The sequence below is a fragment of the Anguilla rostrata genome, chromosome 11 (genome assembly GCF_018555375.3).
Source record: "Anguilla rostrata isolate EN2019 chromosome 11, ASM1855537v3, whole genome shotgun sequence".
NCBI classification, from domain to species: domain Eukaryota; kingdom Metazoa; phylum Chordata; class Actinopteri; order Anguilliformes; family Anguillidae; genus Anguilla; species Anguilla rostrata.
This window is the reverse complement of record NC_057943.1, coordinates 541,470-556,469: the sequence shown is the minus strand read 5'-3', so window position 1 is coordinate 556,469 and position 15,000 is coordinate 541,470. Positions and strand designations below refer to the sequence as shown.

Below are 15,000 nucleotides of genomic sequence, written 5' to 3'. Positions count from 1 at the left end.
TTGCCTCAGTGGTATAAATGGAAACTGTGTAAAAATTCCAGTTGTGTAGGTTGGTGTGGGTAAGGGCATCTGTGTAATGCCTGTAATGTGCTCTGTCTGTGTAATGCCTGTAATGTGTTCTGCCTGTGTAATGCCTGTAATGTGCTCTGCCTGTGTAATGCCAGTAATGTGCTCTGCCTGTGTAATGCCTGTAATGTGCTCTGCCTGTGTAATGCCTGTAATGTGCTCTGTCTGTGTAATGCCTGTAATGTGCTCTGTCTGTGTAATGCCTGTAATGTGTAATGCCTGTAATGTGCTCTGTAATGTGCTCTGCCTGTGTAATGCCAGTAATGTGCTCTGCCTGTGTAATGCCTGTAATGTGCTCTGTCTGTGTAATGCCTATAATGAGCTTTGTCAGTGAAGCCTTAATGACTTGTGTAAAATTGCATGTAATGTGTCTGTCTGTGTAAGCCTGTAATGTCCTGTAATGTGCTCTGCCTGTGTAATGCCTGTAATGTGCTCTGTCTGTGTAATGCCTGTAATGTGCTCTGCCTGTGTAATGCCTGTAATGTGCTCTGTCTGTGTAATGCCTGTAATGTGCTCTGTCTGTGTAATGCCTGTAATGTGCTCTGTCTGTGTAATGCCTGTAATGTGCTCTGTAATGTGCTCTGTCTGTGTAATGCCTGTAATGTGCTCTGTAATGAGCTATGCCTGTGTAATGCCTGTAATGTGCTCTGTAATGTGCTCTGTCTGTGTAATGCCTGTAATGTGCTCTGTCTGTGTAATGCCTGTAATGTGCTCTGTAATGAGCTATGTCTGTGTAATGCCTGTAATGTGCTCTGTAATGTGCTCTGTCTGTGTAATGCCTGTAATGTGCTCTGTAATGTGCTCTGTCTGTGTAATGCCTGTAAGGCTCTGTCTGTAATGCCTGTATGTGCTCGTAAGAGCTATGTCTGTGTAATGCCTGTAATGTGCTCTGTAATGTGCTCTGTCTGTGTAATGCCTGTAATGTGCTCTGTCTGTGTAATGCCTGTAATGTGCTCTGTAATGAGCTATGTCTGTGTAATGCCTGTAATGTGCTCTGTAATGTGCTCTGTCTGTTTAATGCCTGTAATGTGCTCTGTCTGTGTAATGCCTGTAATGTGCTCTGTAATGAGCTATGTCTGTGTAATGCCTGAAATGTGCTCTGTAATGTGCTCTCTGTGTAATGCCTGTAATGTGCTCTGTCTGTGTAATGCCTGTAATGTGCTCTGTAATGTGCTCTGTCTGTGTAATGCCTGTAATGTGTTCTGTAATGTGCTCTGTCTGTGTAATGCCTGTAATGTGCTCTGTCTGTGTAATGCCTGTAATGTGCTCTGTCTGTGTAATGCTCTGTCTGTGTAATGCCTGTAATGTGCTCTGTCTGTGTAATGCCTGTAATGTGTTCTGTAATGTGCTCCGTCTGTGTAATGCCTGTAATGTGCTCTGTAATGTGCTCTGTAATGTGTGCTTTCTGCAATAACAGGCAGATTTTCATGCTCAGAGTGTCACACACAGCTCCCACACAGGCTCTCTGTCTCAAGCATGTGACACAGGACTACAGGCTTTCATTCTGCCCCCACATGCCCCGGAGGTACAGGGCAGGCACAGCAGGGGCCCTTTTTAGTCAAAAAGCTGAGAGCAGCAGCCACTGGGGCCCCAGGAGAGGGGGGGGGGGGCACGCGGGGGCATGTTTCTGCAGATCTGTGGATGGTACAGAGTTTGACATGACATTCTGTAACTAAGTGTTGCCTGGTGACTCCCGACAGCTTGGTGTTGCCCAGGCAGCAGAGCAGAGCATTATGGGTGCTGGGTTAATAAAGAGCAGCGCCGCCCTACTGGCCAAACACAAGAAGCTCTGCTCTGTCTTTATCCATGTAGAATAAAAACAGAGCAGAGCTCTTTCTTTACAACACCACACAATCACAATATAAACATGCACAACACAACACAATCACAGCCATAAATGTGTGCTAATGTACAGAACAGTATCCTGCCCTGTGCACAATTTTTCAAGGTAAAAGACATTTTTGACATTTTTCTAATCTTTCCACTAGAACGTTTTGAAAGGTTGCAGCAAGCAGTAAACATCGATTTGGGCATTTTACCAAAATCAAACTCAATTTTATAGAACGAGGACACAGTAGCATTCACTGGTACCGAGGCAAAGCTTCCTGTGTACGGTAGTTCCTGAAGATAATACCGTCGTTATGAAACATAACCCACACACGCCTACACCCACACGCACAATCAACACCCCCACGTTCAGCACTATACCCCCCCCCCCACCCCACCCCACTCCTACACATCACATTCCGCAGTGACACTGCACCCCCCGCTTGAAGACGCAGGTGCTCCCCCCACCCACCTGCCCCCCTCACCGTTGAAGCTCACTGCTGCAGATGACCCAGCCCCCCCCCCCCCCTCACGTTGAAGCTCACGCTGAGGATGACCCAACCCCCCCCCTCACGTTGAAGCTCACGCTGAGGATGACCCAGCCCCCCCCCTCACCGTTGAAGCTCACGCTGCGGATGTACTTGAGCAGCTTCTTGCCGCCCGCCAGGTCCATCTCGGGGCAGACTCCGGAATGTTCCGGGCACAGGTCTCTGTGCATGCTGTGCAGGGCGTGGGCCACAGAGTACACCGCGTCAATCACAAACTGCACCTTCCCCTCCTGCTCATACTGAGAGTCAATCCCAATGCGCTCCTGACCTGCAAGACCACATCAACACAGGTAATCAGCCCAGGTAACCACACACATACACACACACACAGGTAATCACAAACACAGGTAATCAGCCCAGGTAACCACACACACACACAGGTAATCACAAACACAGGTAATCAGCCCAGGTAACCACACACACACACACACAGATAATCACATACAGGTAATCAGCGCAGGTAACCACACACACACACACACAGGTAATCACATACAGGTAATCAGCCCAGGTAACCACACACACAGGTAATCACACACAGGTAATCAGCCCAGGTAACCGCACACACACAGGTAATCACACACACAGGTAATCAGCTCAGGTAATCACACACACACACACACACAAACACACATGCATGCACACACACATTTTTTTGTTAAGGACTTACACATTTAATATAACTTGGTTGCACTACAGGAATGTTGTGTATGAACGCTCACAGTGTGCCAAATTCAGACAAATTTCTGAGAACATCTGCAGTTTGCCCTAATTATATATAACTCCTGCTTTCCACAAAAGGCTCATTTAGCATATTACAACAGAATCCCAGAGTGCGAATAATTTAAGAGAAGCTTGAGGTGTGATGGATGCCACAGGCGGGGAGTCTGCACAGGCAGGAGGGAGCATTTGCACAGGCAGGAGCATCTGCGCAGGCGGGGCATTTGCACAGGCAGGAGTGTCTGCGCAGACGGGAGGGTCTGCACAGGTGAGAGCGTCTGCACAGGTGGGAGTGTATGCACAGGTGGGAGTGTATGCACAGGCAGGAGCGTCTGCACAGGTGGGAGTGTATGCACAGGTGGGAGGGTCTGCACAGGCAGGAGTGTCTGCGTAGGCGGGGTGTCTGCGCAGGCAGGAGTGGCTGCGCAGGTGGGAGCGTCTGCACAGGTGGGAGTGTATGCCCAGGCAGGAGCAGCTGCACAGGCGGGAGCGTCTGCACAGGTGGGAGCATATGCACAGGCGGGAGCAGGTGCATCTGCGCAGGCGGGGTGTCTGCACAGGCAGGAGGGAGCAGCTGCGCAGGTGGGAGCGTATGCGCAGGCGGGAGCGTCTGCACAGGTGGGGTCTTATTTAAAATTTCTTTCTTTTAGCTGAGCATTCAACCGCACGGCCATTAATTATAGATACATATTATCAGGGGTATTATCTGTAATACAATGAAAACAAACCACATCTAGAAGGAAATCTGAAAAAAAACTAAGTTTTGTAAACTTTAGAACTTTTACAGACCCATGTATGTTTTTATTTGTATGGGTTACTTTTTATCCTTGAACCTCCTTATCAAACCTCACCGTGTTTGAAGTGTGTGATTGATTTATACCACACTGCTGAGCAGGGGAAGTGTTTGATCTTTAATTCTGCTGTATGATCAGAAAACACAGTTCCCTCTGCTTCCGGCAACCAGCTGAGAACCTTCCAGAACCCCTTACCCTTATGGGACTACCTCTATGCGTCTGGGAATATATCGTAATATATTCTGAAATAAATATACTATCTTTATATAGCAACACTTCACAAGATATTGGCAAATATATTGACAAAATGTAGCAAAATGTTATACTTCTGTGAAAGATATTTATCTATTTTCCACATTGGCCCACATATTTCTAATATACAGCAGTATATTCCATATTCATATTCCATAAGGGTAAATATAGGATTGTGAATCTTAAATGTTCTCTGATTATTTAGAATATGGGGGAAGTCAGGGTTTGATTTAGCCATTTTTATGATCCATAACCTCATGTACACAGTTTCAAACATGAGGGAGCAGGAATGAATGAACTGTAGTACAGTACAGCAGGCTTGGAATTCTCTTAGCTCCGTCCTCAGTGCTCTAAGCTCCGCCCTCAATGCTTTAAGCTCCGTGCCAAGTGCTCTTAGCTCCTCCCAGAGTTCTCTTAGCTCCGCCCCAAGTGCTCTTAGCTCCTCCCAGAGTTCTCTTAGCTCCGCCCCAAGTTATCTTAGCTCCGCCCCGAGTGCTCTACGCTCCACCCTCAGTTCTCTTAGCTCCGACCAGTGCTCTTAGCTCCGCCCTCAGTTCTCTGAGCTCCACCCTCAGTTCGCTTAGCTCCGCCCTCAGTGCTCTAAGCTCCACTCTTAGTGCGCATAGGTCCTGCTGAGCTGTTCTGTAATCTGTCTGTGCAGCAGCGGAGTGAGATGCATTAAGGGAGCTTTAAAAAAACGCAGCTTTGAGGAGTTGGCCTCCAACACCCCTTTAGAGGCTGCAGTGCTCATCCTAAAACCAAACGAAAGAAAAGCCTTTTCACTCGGGCCTGAGGGAGTCCAAAGCGCAGGATCAAACCAGCGGAAAAGAATACGCGTTTGGATACACAAAGCTGGAGCCCTAAGTCCACGTCTCTGATCAGTTCTGTACATGGAAACCTTTCAGCACGCAATGCCCCTCCTGTGGAGTCACGTGACCAGTCTGAGAGCAGCTGGGACTCTGGGTAATTTCCCCAGGCGGCAGCGTGGTTTAATCTCCACCAGACAGATGAAATATGACCCGCCCCCCCCCCCCACAGCTCTCCCAGAGGCTGCGTCAGACACACCCCCCCCCCCCCCACAGCACAGGTGCACTTCGAGCAAACAACGCCTCTAATAACTCCACAGTAAGACCAGGTGAGGGGTGATTGACAAGTTCTACCTCAAATCAGAGAAGAGTAGATTGTATGATGCCAACACAGGTTCAGAGAATTCCACAGCATAATGTGCAAACATGTGGAACATGATCTCTCCAGCATGATGTATGAGCGTGTGGAATGTGAGACCTAAGTGTCTCAGGTGAGACATACCTGTGTATCTCAGGTGAGTCATACCTGTGTATCTCAGGTGAGTATTACCTGTGTATCTCAGGTCAGTCATACCTGTGTATCTCAGGTGAGTCATACCTGTGTATCTCAGGTGAGTCTTACCTGTGTATCTCAGGTGAGTATTACCTGTGCATTTGCGGCTGGTGTCCTCTTTCTTGGAGGAGCTCATGAGCTTGCAGTCGAAGTTCTCCTCCCAGTACTCAGCGAACCACACGTTCCTGCGGTTGTTCTCCAGGGTGCGAGTGGTGAAGTATGCATCAAACCCTGCAAAAGAGGAGGTGAAGTACGCATCAAACCCTGCAAAAGAGGAGGTGAAGTACGCATCAAACCCTGCAAAAGAGGAGGTGAAGTACGCATCAAACCCTGCAAAAGAGGAGGTGAAGTACGCATCAAACCCTGCAAAAGAGGAGGTGAAGTACGCATCAAACCCTGCAAAAGAGGAGGTGAAGTTCGCATCAAACCCTGCAAAAGAGGAGGTGAAGTACCATCAAACCCTGCAAAGAGGAGGCGAAGTAGCATCAAACCTGCAAAGAGGAGGCGAAGTACGCATCAAACCCTGCAAAAGAGGAGGCTAAGTACGCATCAAACCCTGCAAAAGAGGAGGTGAAGTACGCATCAAACCCTGCAAAAGAGGAGGTGAAGTACGCATCAAACCCTGCAAAAGAGGAGAAGTACGCATCAAACCCTGCAAAAGAGGAAAAGTTTGCATCAAACCCTGCAAAAGAGGAGGTGAAGTACGCATCAAACCCTGCAAAAGAGGAGGTGAAGTACGCATCAAACCCTGCAAAAGAGGAGGTGAAATACGCACCAAACCCTACAAAAGAGGTGAAGTACGCATCAAACCCTGCAAAAGAGGAGGTGAAGTACGCATCAAACCCTGCAAAAGAGGAGGTGAAGTACGCATCAACCCTGCAAAAGAGAAGTTCGCATAAACCCTGCAAAGAGGAGTGAAGTACGCATCAAACCTGCAAAAGAGGAGGTGAAGTACGCATCAAACTCTGCAAAAGAGGAGGTGAAGTACGCATCAAACCCTGCAAAAGAGGAGGTGAAGTATGCATCAAACCCTGCAAAGAGGAGGTGAAGTACGCATCAACCTGCAAAGAGAGGTGAAGTACGCATCAAACCCTGCAAAAGAGGAGGTGAAGTACGCATCAAACCCTGCAAAAGGGGAGGTGAAGTAGATCAACCCTGCAAAAGAGGAGGTGAAGTACACATCAAACCCTGCAAAAGAGGAGGTGAAGTACGCATCAAACCCTGCAAAAGAGGAGGTGAAGTACGCATCAAACCCTGCAAAAGAGGAGGTGAAGTACGCATCAAACCCTGCAAAAGAGGAGGAGAAGTACGCATCAAACCCTGCAAAAGAGGAGGTGAAGTACGCATCAAACCCTGGAAAAGAGCACCCCCATAAACATTTTCAGGGGAGGCAGGTCCTTGTGTTTGATAGGAAGTCAGCTGTCTATGTAACGAAACTGCAACAAAAAGATTATATCATTTTATGGTCCTGAGCTACACACAAACATCTCAAGCTCAAGACTGATCATTCCTTAAATATTTTGTGAGAAGGACAGCACCTGTTCATTTGAAGCACACCTCTGTTTAACTTTCAGACCAACATTAACCAGGCAGAATCCTCCCTGGAGGGGTATTAATTACAGCTCATCAGTCCTCATTTCATCTGATCGCAGTAATGCTTCAGTTTATTAGACCCCACCATAAACAATAAAGCCGTCCCTGGTGAGCCTGTCATTAGTGTAATGTAGGGTCAGACAGGAGAGTGCATACAATCACTCTCTTGGTGCAAAACATCTCTTTCACTGTAACATCTCTCCTCTGCAAAACATCTCTATCTGACTGTAACATCTCTCTCACAGTAACAGCTCTCTCTCGCTGTAAAATCTCTCTCTCCCCACACTGACACAGTGAGGGTCAGGGGTTCAGGGGTCCTGCTACACCCCAAACTGACACAGTGAGGGTCAGGGGTTCAGGGGTCCTGCTACACCCCACACTGACACAGTGAGGGTCAGGGGTTCAGGGGTCTTGCTACACCCCACACTGACACGGTGAGGGTCAGGGGTTCAGGGGTCCTGCTACACCCCACACTGACACAGTAAGGGTCAGAGGTTCAGGGGTCTTGCTACACCCCACACTGACACAGTGAGGGTCAGGGGTCAGAGGTTCAGGGGTCCTGCTACACCCCACACTGACACAGTGAGGGTCAGGGGTCTTGCTACACCCCACACTGACACAGTGAGGGTCAGGGGTCCTGCTACACCCCACACTGACACAGTGAGGGTCAGGGGTTCAGGGGTCCTGCTACACCCCACACTGACACAGTAAGGGTCAGAGGTTCAGGGGTCCTGCTACACCCCACACTGACACAGTAAGGGTCAGAGGTTCAGGGGTCCTGCTACACCCCACACTGACACAGTGAGGGTCAGAGGTTCAGGGGTCCTGCTACACCCCACACTGACACAGTGAGAGTCAGGGGTTCAGGGGTCCTGCTACACCCCACACTGACACAGTGAGGGTCAGGGGCTCAGAGGTTCAGGGGTCCTGCTACACCCCACACTGACACAGTGAGAGTCAGGGGTTCAGGGGTCCTGCTACACCCCACACTGACACAGTGAGGGTCAGGGGTTCAGGGGTCTTGCTACACCCCACACTGACACAGTGAGGGTCAGGGGTTCAGGGGGTCAGGGGTCATGCTACACCCCACACTGACACAGTGGGGGTCAGGGGTCTTTCTAGACCCCACACTGACACAGTGAGGGTCAGGGGTTCAGTCACACAGCTGCTCTCTGCGCTCTGATACTCAAACCGCCAGCTGAGAGATTGCAGCTCTCAGGGAGATTCAAGCCCAGCAGCGACCTTCATATTAAACCTGCATCCCATTTCTTTTCTCTTTCTCCTTCTCACCTTCTCTTTCTCCTTCTCCTTCTCTCTTTCTCCTTCTCTCTTTCTCTTTCTCTCCTTCTCTTTCTCCATCTCCTTCCCTTTCTCCTTCTCTCTTTCTCCTTCTCTTTCTCTCCTTCTTGTTCTCGCTTTCTCCTACTCCTTCTCCTTCTCTCTTTCTCCTTCTCCTTCCCTTTCTACTTCTCCGTCTTTCTTTCTCCTTCTCTTTCTCTCCTCCTTCTCTTTCTCCTACTCCTCCTTCTCTCTTTCTCCTTCTCTTTCTCTCCTTCTCCATCTCTCTTTCTCCTTCCATTTCTCACCTTCTCCTTCTCTTTCTTTCCTTCTCCTTCTCTCTGTTTTCCCCGCCTCACACCCTCCCTTTAAGGGCTCATGTCCCAAGTCTAACAGTACGTCTCCAGATTCAGCAGCAGTCTCTCATTGATACAGTGCAGTCCATATGTATTGGGACAGTAAAATAAATGTAGCTGTTGTGGTTCTGTACTCCAGCCCATTCGATTTTAAATAAGACAATTATCAGGAGGTCAAATATCAGCCGGTCAGCTCTGGCTGATCCATGTAGGAATCACAGCCCTTTTTATGCATAGCCCCCCCCCCCCCCACTTCTAGAGGAAGAAATGTAACTGGATGACTGGCTGCTGAGCTGTTTCTTGGCCAGCTGTGAGTCTCTGCATCATTAGTTCTCGCAGCAGAAAGCTAACAAAAGATCTAAAGTTGATTCTAGGTGTGGAGTTTGCATTTGGAGTCTGTTGCTGTTGTCTCTCAATATGAGGAACAAATACATCCCAATGCTAGTAAAGCAGGCCAACTGAAAAATCAATCAGAGACAATTTGTCCAATTACTTTTGCTCCAGTAAAACGAGGGGCTCTGTATAAAAAGTGTTGTAATTTACAGTATGCACAGATCATCTAATATGGATATAAATATGCTCAAATTAAAGCTGAATTTAACCTCATATTGATCGCTTTATTTCAAATCCAATGCACTGGATTACAGAGCCAAAACAAACAAAAAATGCATTACTGTTCCAACACTTCTGCATTTATGGAGGGATTGAGTCTGGGGCTGTGTGTGGAAGGCAGGTGGGGTTGAGTCTGAGGCTGTGTATGGAAGGCAGGTGGGGTTGAGTCTGAGGCTGTGTATGGAAGGCAGGTGGGGTTGAGTCTGAGGGTCTGCGTGGAAGGCAGGTGGGGTTGAGTCTGAGGCTGTGTATGGAAGGCAGGTGGGGTTGAGTCTGAGGCTCTGTGTGGAAGGCAGGTGGGGTTGAGTCTGAGGGTCTGTGTGGAAGGCATGTGGGGTTGAGTCTGAGGCTGTGTGCGGAAGTCGGGTGGGGTTGAGTCTGAGGCTCTGTGTGGAAGGCAGATGGGGTTGAGTCTGAGGCTGTGTGTAGAAGGCGGGTGGGGTTGAGTCTGAGGGTCTGTGTGGAAGGCAGGTGGGGTTGAGTCTGAGGCTGTGTGTGGAAGGCAGGTGGGGTTGAGTCTGAGGCTGTGTGTGGAAGGCAGGTGGGGTTGAGTCTGAGGCTGTGTGTGGAAGGCGGAGGCTCGGTGGGGCTCGGAGGTGATTTATCGCAGACACTCAGCACGTTAAATCTCTGCCAGATCTCAGGACATTTTCCCATCTCAGCTCAGCGCTGGGGGGAATGCTAATCGCATCACGTCCGCCCATCATTCCCCTCTGAGCCGCAGATCGCTTTTAAACTGCTTCAGCCAGGTGGGGTGGCATCCCCGCTCTCCCATCACCATGACGATGATGTAGGAGGCTTGCCAAATGTGCAGGTCATTACCGAGGGAACGGCGCTCTGTAATGGAGACAGTGGGCGTCGCACAACGCGCCGTATTCCCAAACAAACAACAATAACAATTACAGGATCGATGGAGGTGGGGCGAGGGGGGGGTTTACACAAGTGCCAACAAACACTCCTGAAAGGAGTCGATTTTCTGAGGACAACAAGGAGGGGAACAGGGAGACTCGCAGCACGGGCCAAAATTTAATCAATTCTTTTCTCCGGGAGAAACGATTTCCCCGCGCGACCGCGACCACAGCCCTCATTACACGTCCCGCGCAATTATTACAGCGCTACAGGGGAGCCATTACTCACAGACCCGCACGCGGACTCATCATCGCACCCGCCCCGTTTCTCTATTCACCGGGAGCAGCGTTCTCTAAACACCGGGAGCAGCGTTCTCTATTCACCAGGAGCAGCGCTCTCTATTCACCGGGAGCAGCGCTCTCTATTCACCGAGAGCAGCGCTCTCTATTCACCGGGAGCAGCGCTCTCTATTCACCAGGAGCAGCATTCTCTATTCACCAGGAGCAGCATTCTCTATTCACCGGGAGCAGCGTTCTCTATTCACCAGGAGCAGCATTCTCTATTCACCGGGAGCAGCATTCTCTAAACACCGGGAGCAGCGCTCTCTATTCACCGGGAGCAGTGTTCTCTAAACACCGGGAGCAGCGCTCTCTATTCACCGGGAGCAGCTCTGAATCACTGAGCTGAAACACTATCTACGCTACAACAATACAAACATAGGCTGTAATTAATATGAATTTACACACCGCTACAGTTATTTACTTACAACGGTAAAATGTGTGTGGCTATATGTCAAGAGCAGCAGTCGCTAGCGTGCTGATCTATTCATTGCTCCATTGCATTAGCATTTCAGGCATTTAGCATCCACTCTTACTCTGAGTGACTCACAGTTACAGCCTCTCATTCAATTGGCAGATGTACTGAAGCTGTTCAGGTTAAGCACCTTTCTCAAGGGTACAGCCTGGGATTCATACCTGCAACCTCAGAGTTACAAACTCATTACCCTCGCCATTACGCATTACACTGTGTGTCAGTGAGTGTGTGTGTCTGTCTATGTGTGTGTGGCTGCATGTGTGTGTGTGCGTGTGTGAGTGTGTGTGTGTCTGTGTGTGTGTGACTGCATGTGTGTGTGTGTGAGTGTGTCTGCACGTGTATGTATGCGTGTGTGTGTGTGTGTGTGTGTTCTCCACACCAGCCTGGAACCTTGATTTCACCTGGCTGTTGTTTCCCTCTCTGGTTACTCATGAAAGACCAATTTATTTCCATCACACACCCCACTGATGAGCAAAGTGGCTCCTCTAATCGTTGGTTAAAGCTGATGGCCAATGTGACCTGGAAGCATCAGGTAAGCAGCCCGGGTCCTGCAGAGCCGCATGTCTGATGGGTTCTCCTGTTACTCTGCTCTTATTCGCCCAATTAAAGCAGCCGATTACACAGCTAACTGACTTCCCTGACTTAATTACGTCTGAACTGGAATGCTAATTTTAAGCTGAAAAACGAAAACCAACAGACCCTGCAGATCTCTGGGATAGAGATACAGGCAGGCTACTGGCGCATGTTCTCCTGCAGGCAGTGTGAGGGCCAGCCCTACCTTCGCTTGTTTTCCTGCAGGCAGTGTGAGGGCCAGCCCTACCTTCGCTTGTTTTCCTGCAGGCAGTGTGAGGGCCAGCCCTACCTTCGCTTGTTTTCCTGTAGGCAGTGTGAAGGGCAGCCCTACCTTCGCTTGTTTTCCTGCAGGCAGTGTGAAGGGCAGCCCTACCTTCGCTTGTTTTCCTGCAGGCAGCGTGAGGGGCAGCCCTACCTTCGCTTGTTTTCCTGCAGGCAGTGTGAAGGGCAGCCCTACCTTCGCTTGTTTTCCTGCAGGCAGTGTGAGGGCCAGCCCTACCTTCGCTTGTTTTCCGGCAGGCAGTGTGAAGGGCAGCCCTACCTTCGATGGTGGCCCTCTTGGGCAGGATGGTGATGGCCCCGAGCGCAGCTTCCTCCAGCTGGTGGACGGCGCTGTGCTTGGCTCCCCAGCTGTCCGACCCGATCCACAGGAAGTGTTCCGCCCGGCCGGCTCTCCTGCTGGCGTTGAGCACGCCCCTGTAAACCCACCCGGAGGTCCCGTTAGAGCACAGAACCACCGCATCATACCGACCCACATCCCGCCAACAGCTGCTCTTAAAGCCCCCCCCCCCCCACGCCCCCCCGCGGAGAGAAGCAGCTCCCCACCTGAACCATGCAACTCACAGCAGGTAAAGCAATCAGAGAGGGTTTGGAAGTTGATGAACACCTGGGGAGGCAATCAAATGGAGATATAATAACTTCCTTTGTTCTATTTTCAGGGCCCACACCTGGCTGAAGCCACCGCACCTTTCTCCTTCAGCACGAAGCTCTGCACCACGTAGGGCCGGGAAATTACCCACAGAAGATTACTCCCCAAGGGTCAGCCTCTGGGGCTGCACACCGTCTGCTATAGCTTTTACAGCACTGCACACATACTCACACTCACTTACACACTCACACACTTACACACACACACGCACACACACACACACACACACTCACTTACACACTCACACACACACACACACACACTCACACACACACACACACACACACACTCACACACTTACACACACACACACACATACACACACACACTCACTTACACACTCACACACACACACGCATACTCATTCACTCACACACACACTCACTCACTCACTCATACTCAGACACACACACACACACACACTCATCTCATACCGGATGTCCTCTTCACTGGCGAAGATCACAACAGCCCGGGAGTTGGGTGTGTCCAGGAGCTGCCGGATGATCTTGTCGAACTCCTCCTCCTTCCGGTCGCTGGGGATCTTCAGGGACTGAGCAATGCAGATCCCCCCTGGAGGCAGACCGAAGACAGGGACTATTAACAGATCGCCATACATTACCCCATACATTATCATACAGACCCCATTATCACAGAGTGTACATTACCATACAGACCTCTTATCAGACTGTACATTACTATATAGACCTCATTATCAGAGACTGTACATTATCATACAGACCCCATTATCACAGAGTGTACATTACCATACAGACCTCTTATCAGACTGTACATTACCATATAGACCTCATTATCAGAGACTGTACATTATCATACAGACGCCATTATCACAGAGTGTACATTACCATACAGACCTCTTATCAGACTGTACATTACCATATAGACCTCATTATCAGAGACTGTACATTATCATACAGACGCCATTATCACAGTGTACATTATCATACAGACCTCTTTATCAGACTGTACATTACTATATAGACCTCATTAACAGAGACTGTACATTATCATACAGACCTTATTATCAGAGACTGTACATTACTATATAGACCTCATTAACAGAGACTGTACATTATCATACAGACCTTATTATCAGAGACTGTACATTATCATACAGATCGCATCATCAGAGACTGTACATTATCATACAGACCCCATTTTGAAAGACTGTTCATTACCATACAGACCTCTTTATCAGACTGTACATTACTATATAGACCTCATTATCAGAGACTGTACATCAAACAGACCTCATTATCAGAGACTGTACATTATCATACAGACCCCATTATAACAGAGTGTACATTATCATACAGACTTCATTATAAGAGACTGTTCATTAACATACAGACCTCATTATCAGAGAATTTTCATTATCATACGGACCCCATAATAAGAGACTATTCATTATCATACAGACCTCATTATCAGAGAGACTGCACATTATTTTACAGAACAAAAGACACCCGAGAAGATCCTTGGGCCTCCCAGGTCTGTGCAGGTGTTTGTTATGCTAAAGCTCGGCACAGAGATTCTGAGTGCCGGTAGTCTGTCTCTGACACCCTGCTGTCACTGAAGTGCATTTGTCCGTGTACAGGGACAGAAGATCGTAAGGCCGCAGACAGAAGATCAATTAAAGGGTCAAACTCAGGAAGTTGTGATATTCAGCTGATCACCATTTCCACCGAGCGGCCGAGCGGAGAGAGCTGCAGGAGAGCGAGGAATGAATCACACTTTGCCACAGGCAGAAATCTGAGCGGCACGATGGAGAACAGATGCCTGTGAAAGAGGGACCTGATTAATCTGCCCATATTTACACCCCGTGTCTGGAAACAGTGAAATATACACTTTGCGCAGGTTACGCCGCTATTTATTTCAATGAACGTGTCCACATCACAGCAGTAATCGGAGCTAAGGGCTGTAAAACGCATGCGTGCTGCAGTTAATGACATGCAAGAAAAAGAAGAATGAGAGGATTCTGCCATCAGGGTCAGTAAAAGAGCGAAGACTGATGGCACTGCTGACTCTGAACCCTGAACATCAGTGCACTTCTGTAGGCATTCACTGGTCAATCAAACATGGTTCGATGGACAGGGTGCTGCTGATGAGGAAGCTGTTCCATCAATATGCATCGTACAAGATGGATGCCCCTCAGCTGAGAGAATAATTCTCTCTCACACACAAACACGCTAACACACACACACACACACACACCTGCGTGCACACACACACTCACACATACACACACATACACACAAACACACGCACATGCTCACAAACACAAATACACACACACTCACACATTGACACGGACATGCTCACAAACACAAATACACACACACACACATTCGCGCACACACACACACATATACACACACTCAGACTCACACACACAAACACACGCACATGCTCAC

General features: G+C 48.9%; 1 protein-coding gene across 4 annotated transcripts in view; it reads right to left on the bottom strand.

The window, feature by feature from the left end:
• Positions 1–15,000, bottom strand: part of LOC135235136 (metabotropic glutamate receptor 7-like) — a 171,210-nt gene that overhangs the window by 24,497 nt on the left and 131,713 nt on the right. For all 4 annotated transcript variants that reach the window (XM_064300355.1, XM_064300356.1, XM_064300357.1 and 1 more), the window contains exons 3-6: positions 13,003–13,138; positions 12,182–12,336; positions 5,660–5,797; positions 2,509–2,709 (exon numbers count right to left, since the gene is read on the bottom strand). In XM_064300355.1, the coding sequence (XP_064156425.1) occupies positions 2,509–2,709; positions 5,660–5,797; positions 12,182–12,336; positions 13,003–13,138 (630 nt within the window). The remainder of the gene's footprint in view (positions 1–2,508; positions 2,710–5,659; positions 5,798–12,181; positions 12,337–13,002; positions 13,139–15,000) is intronic.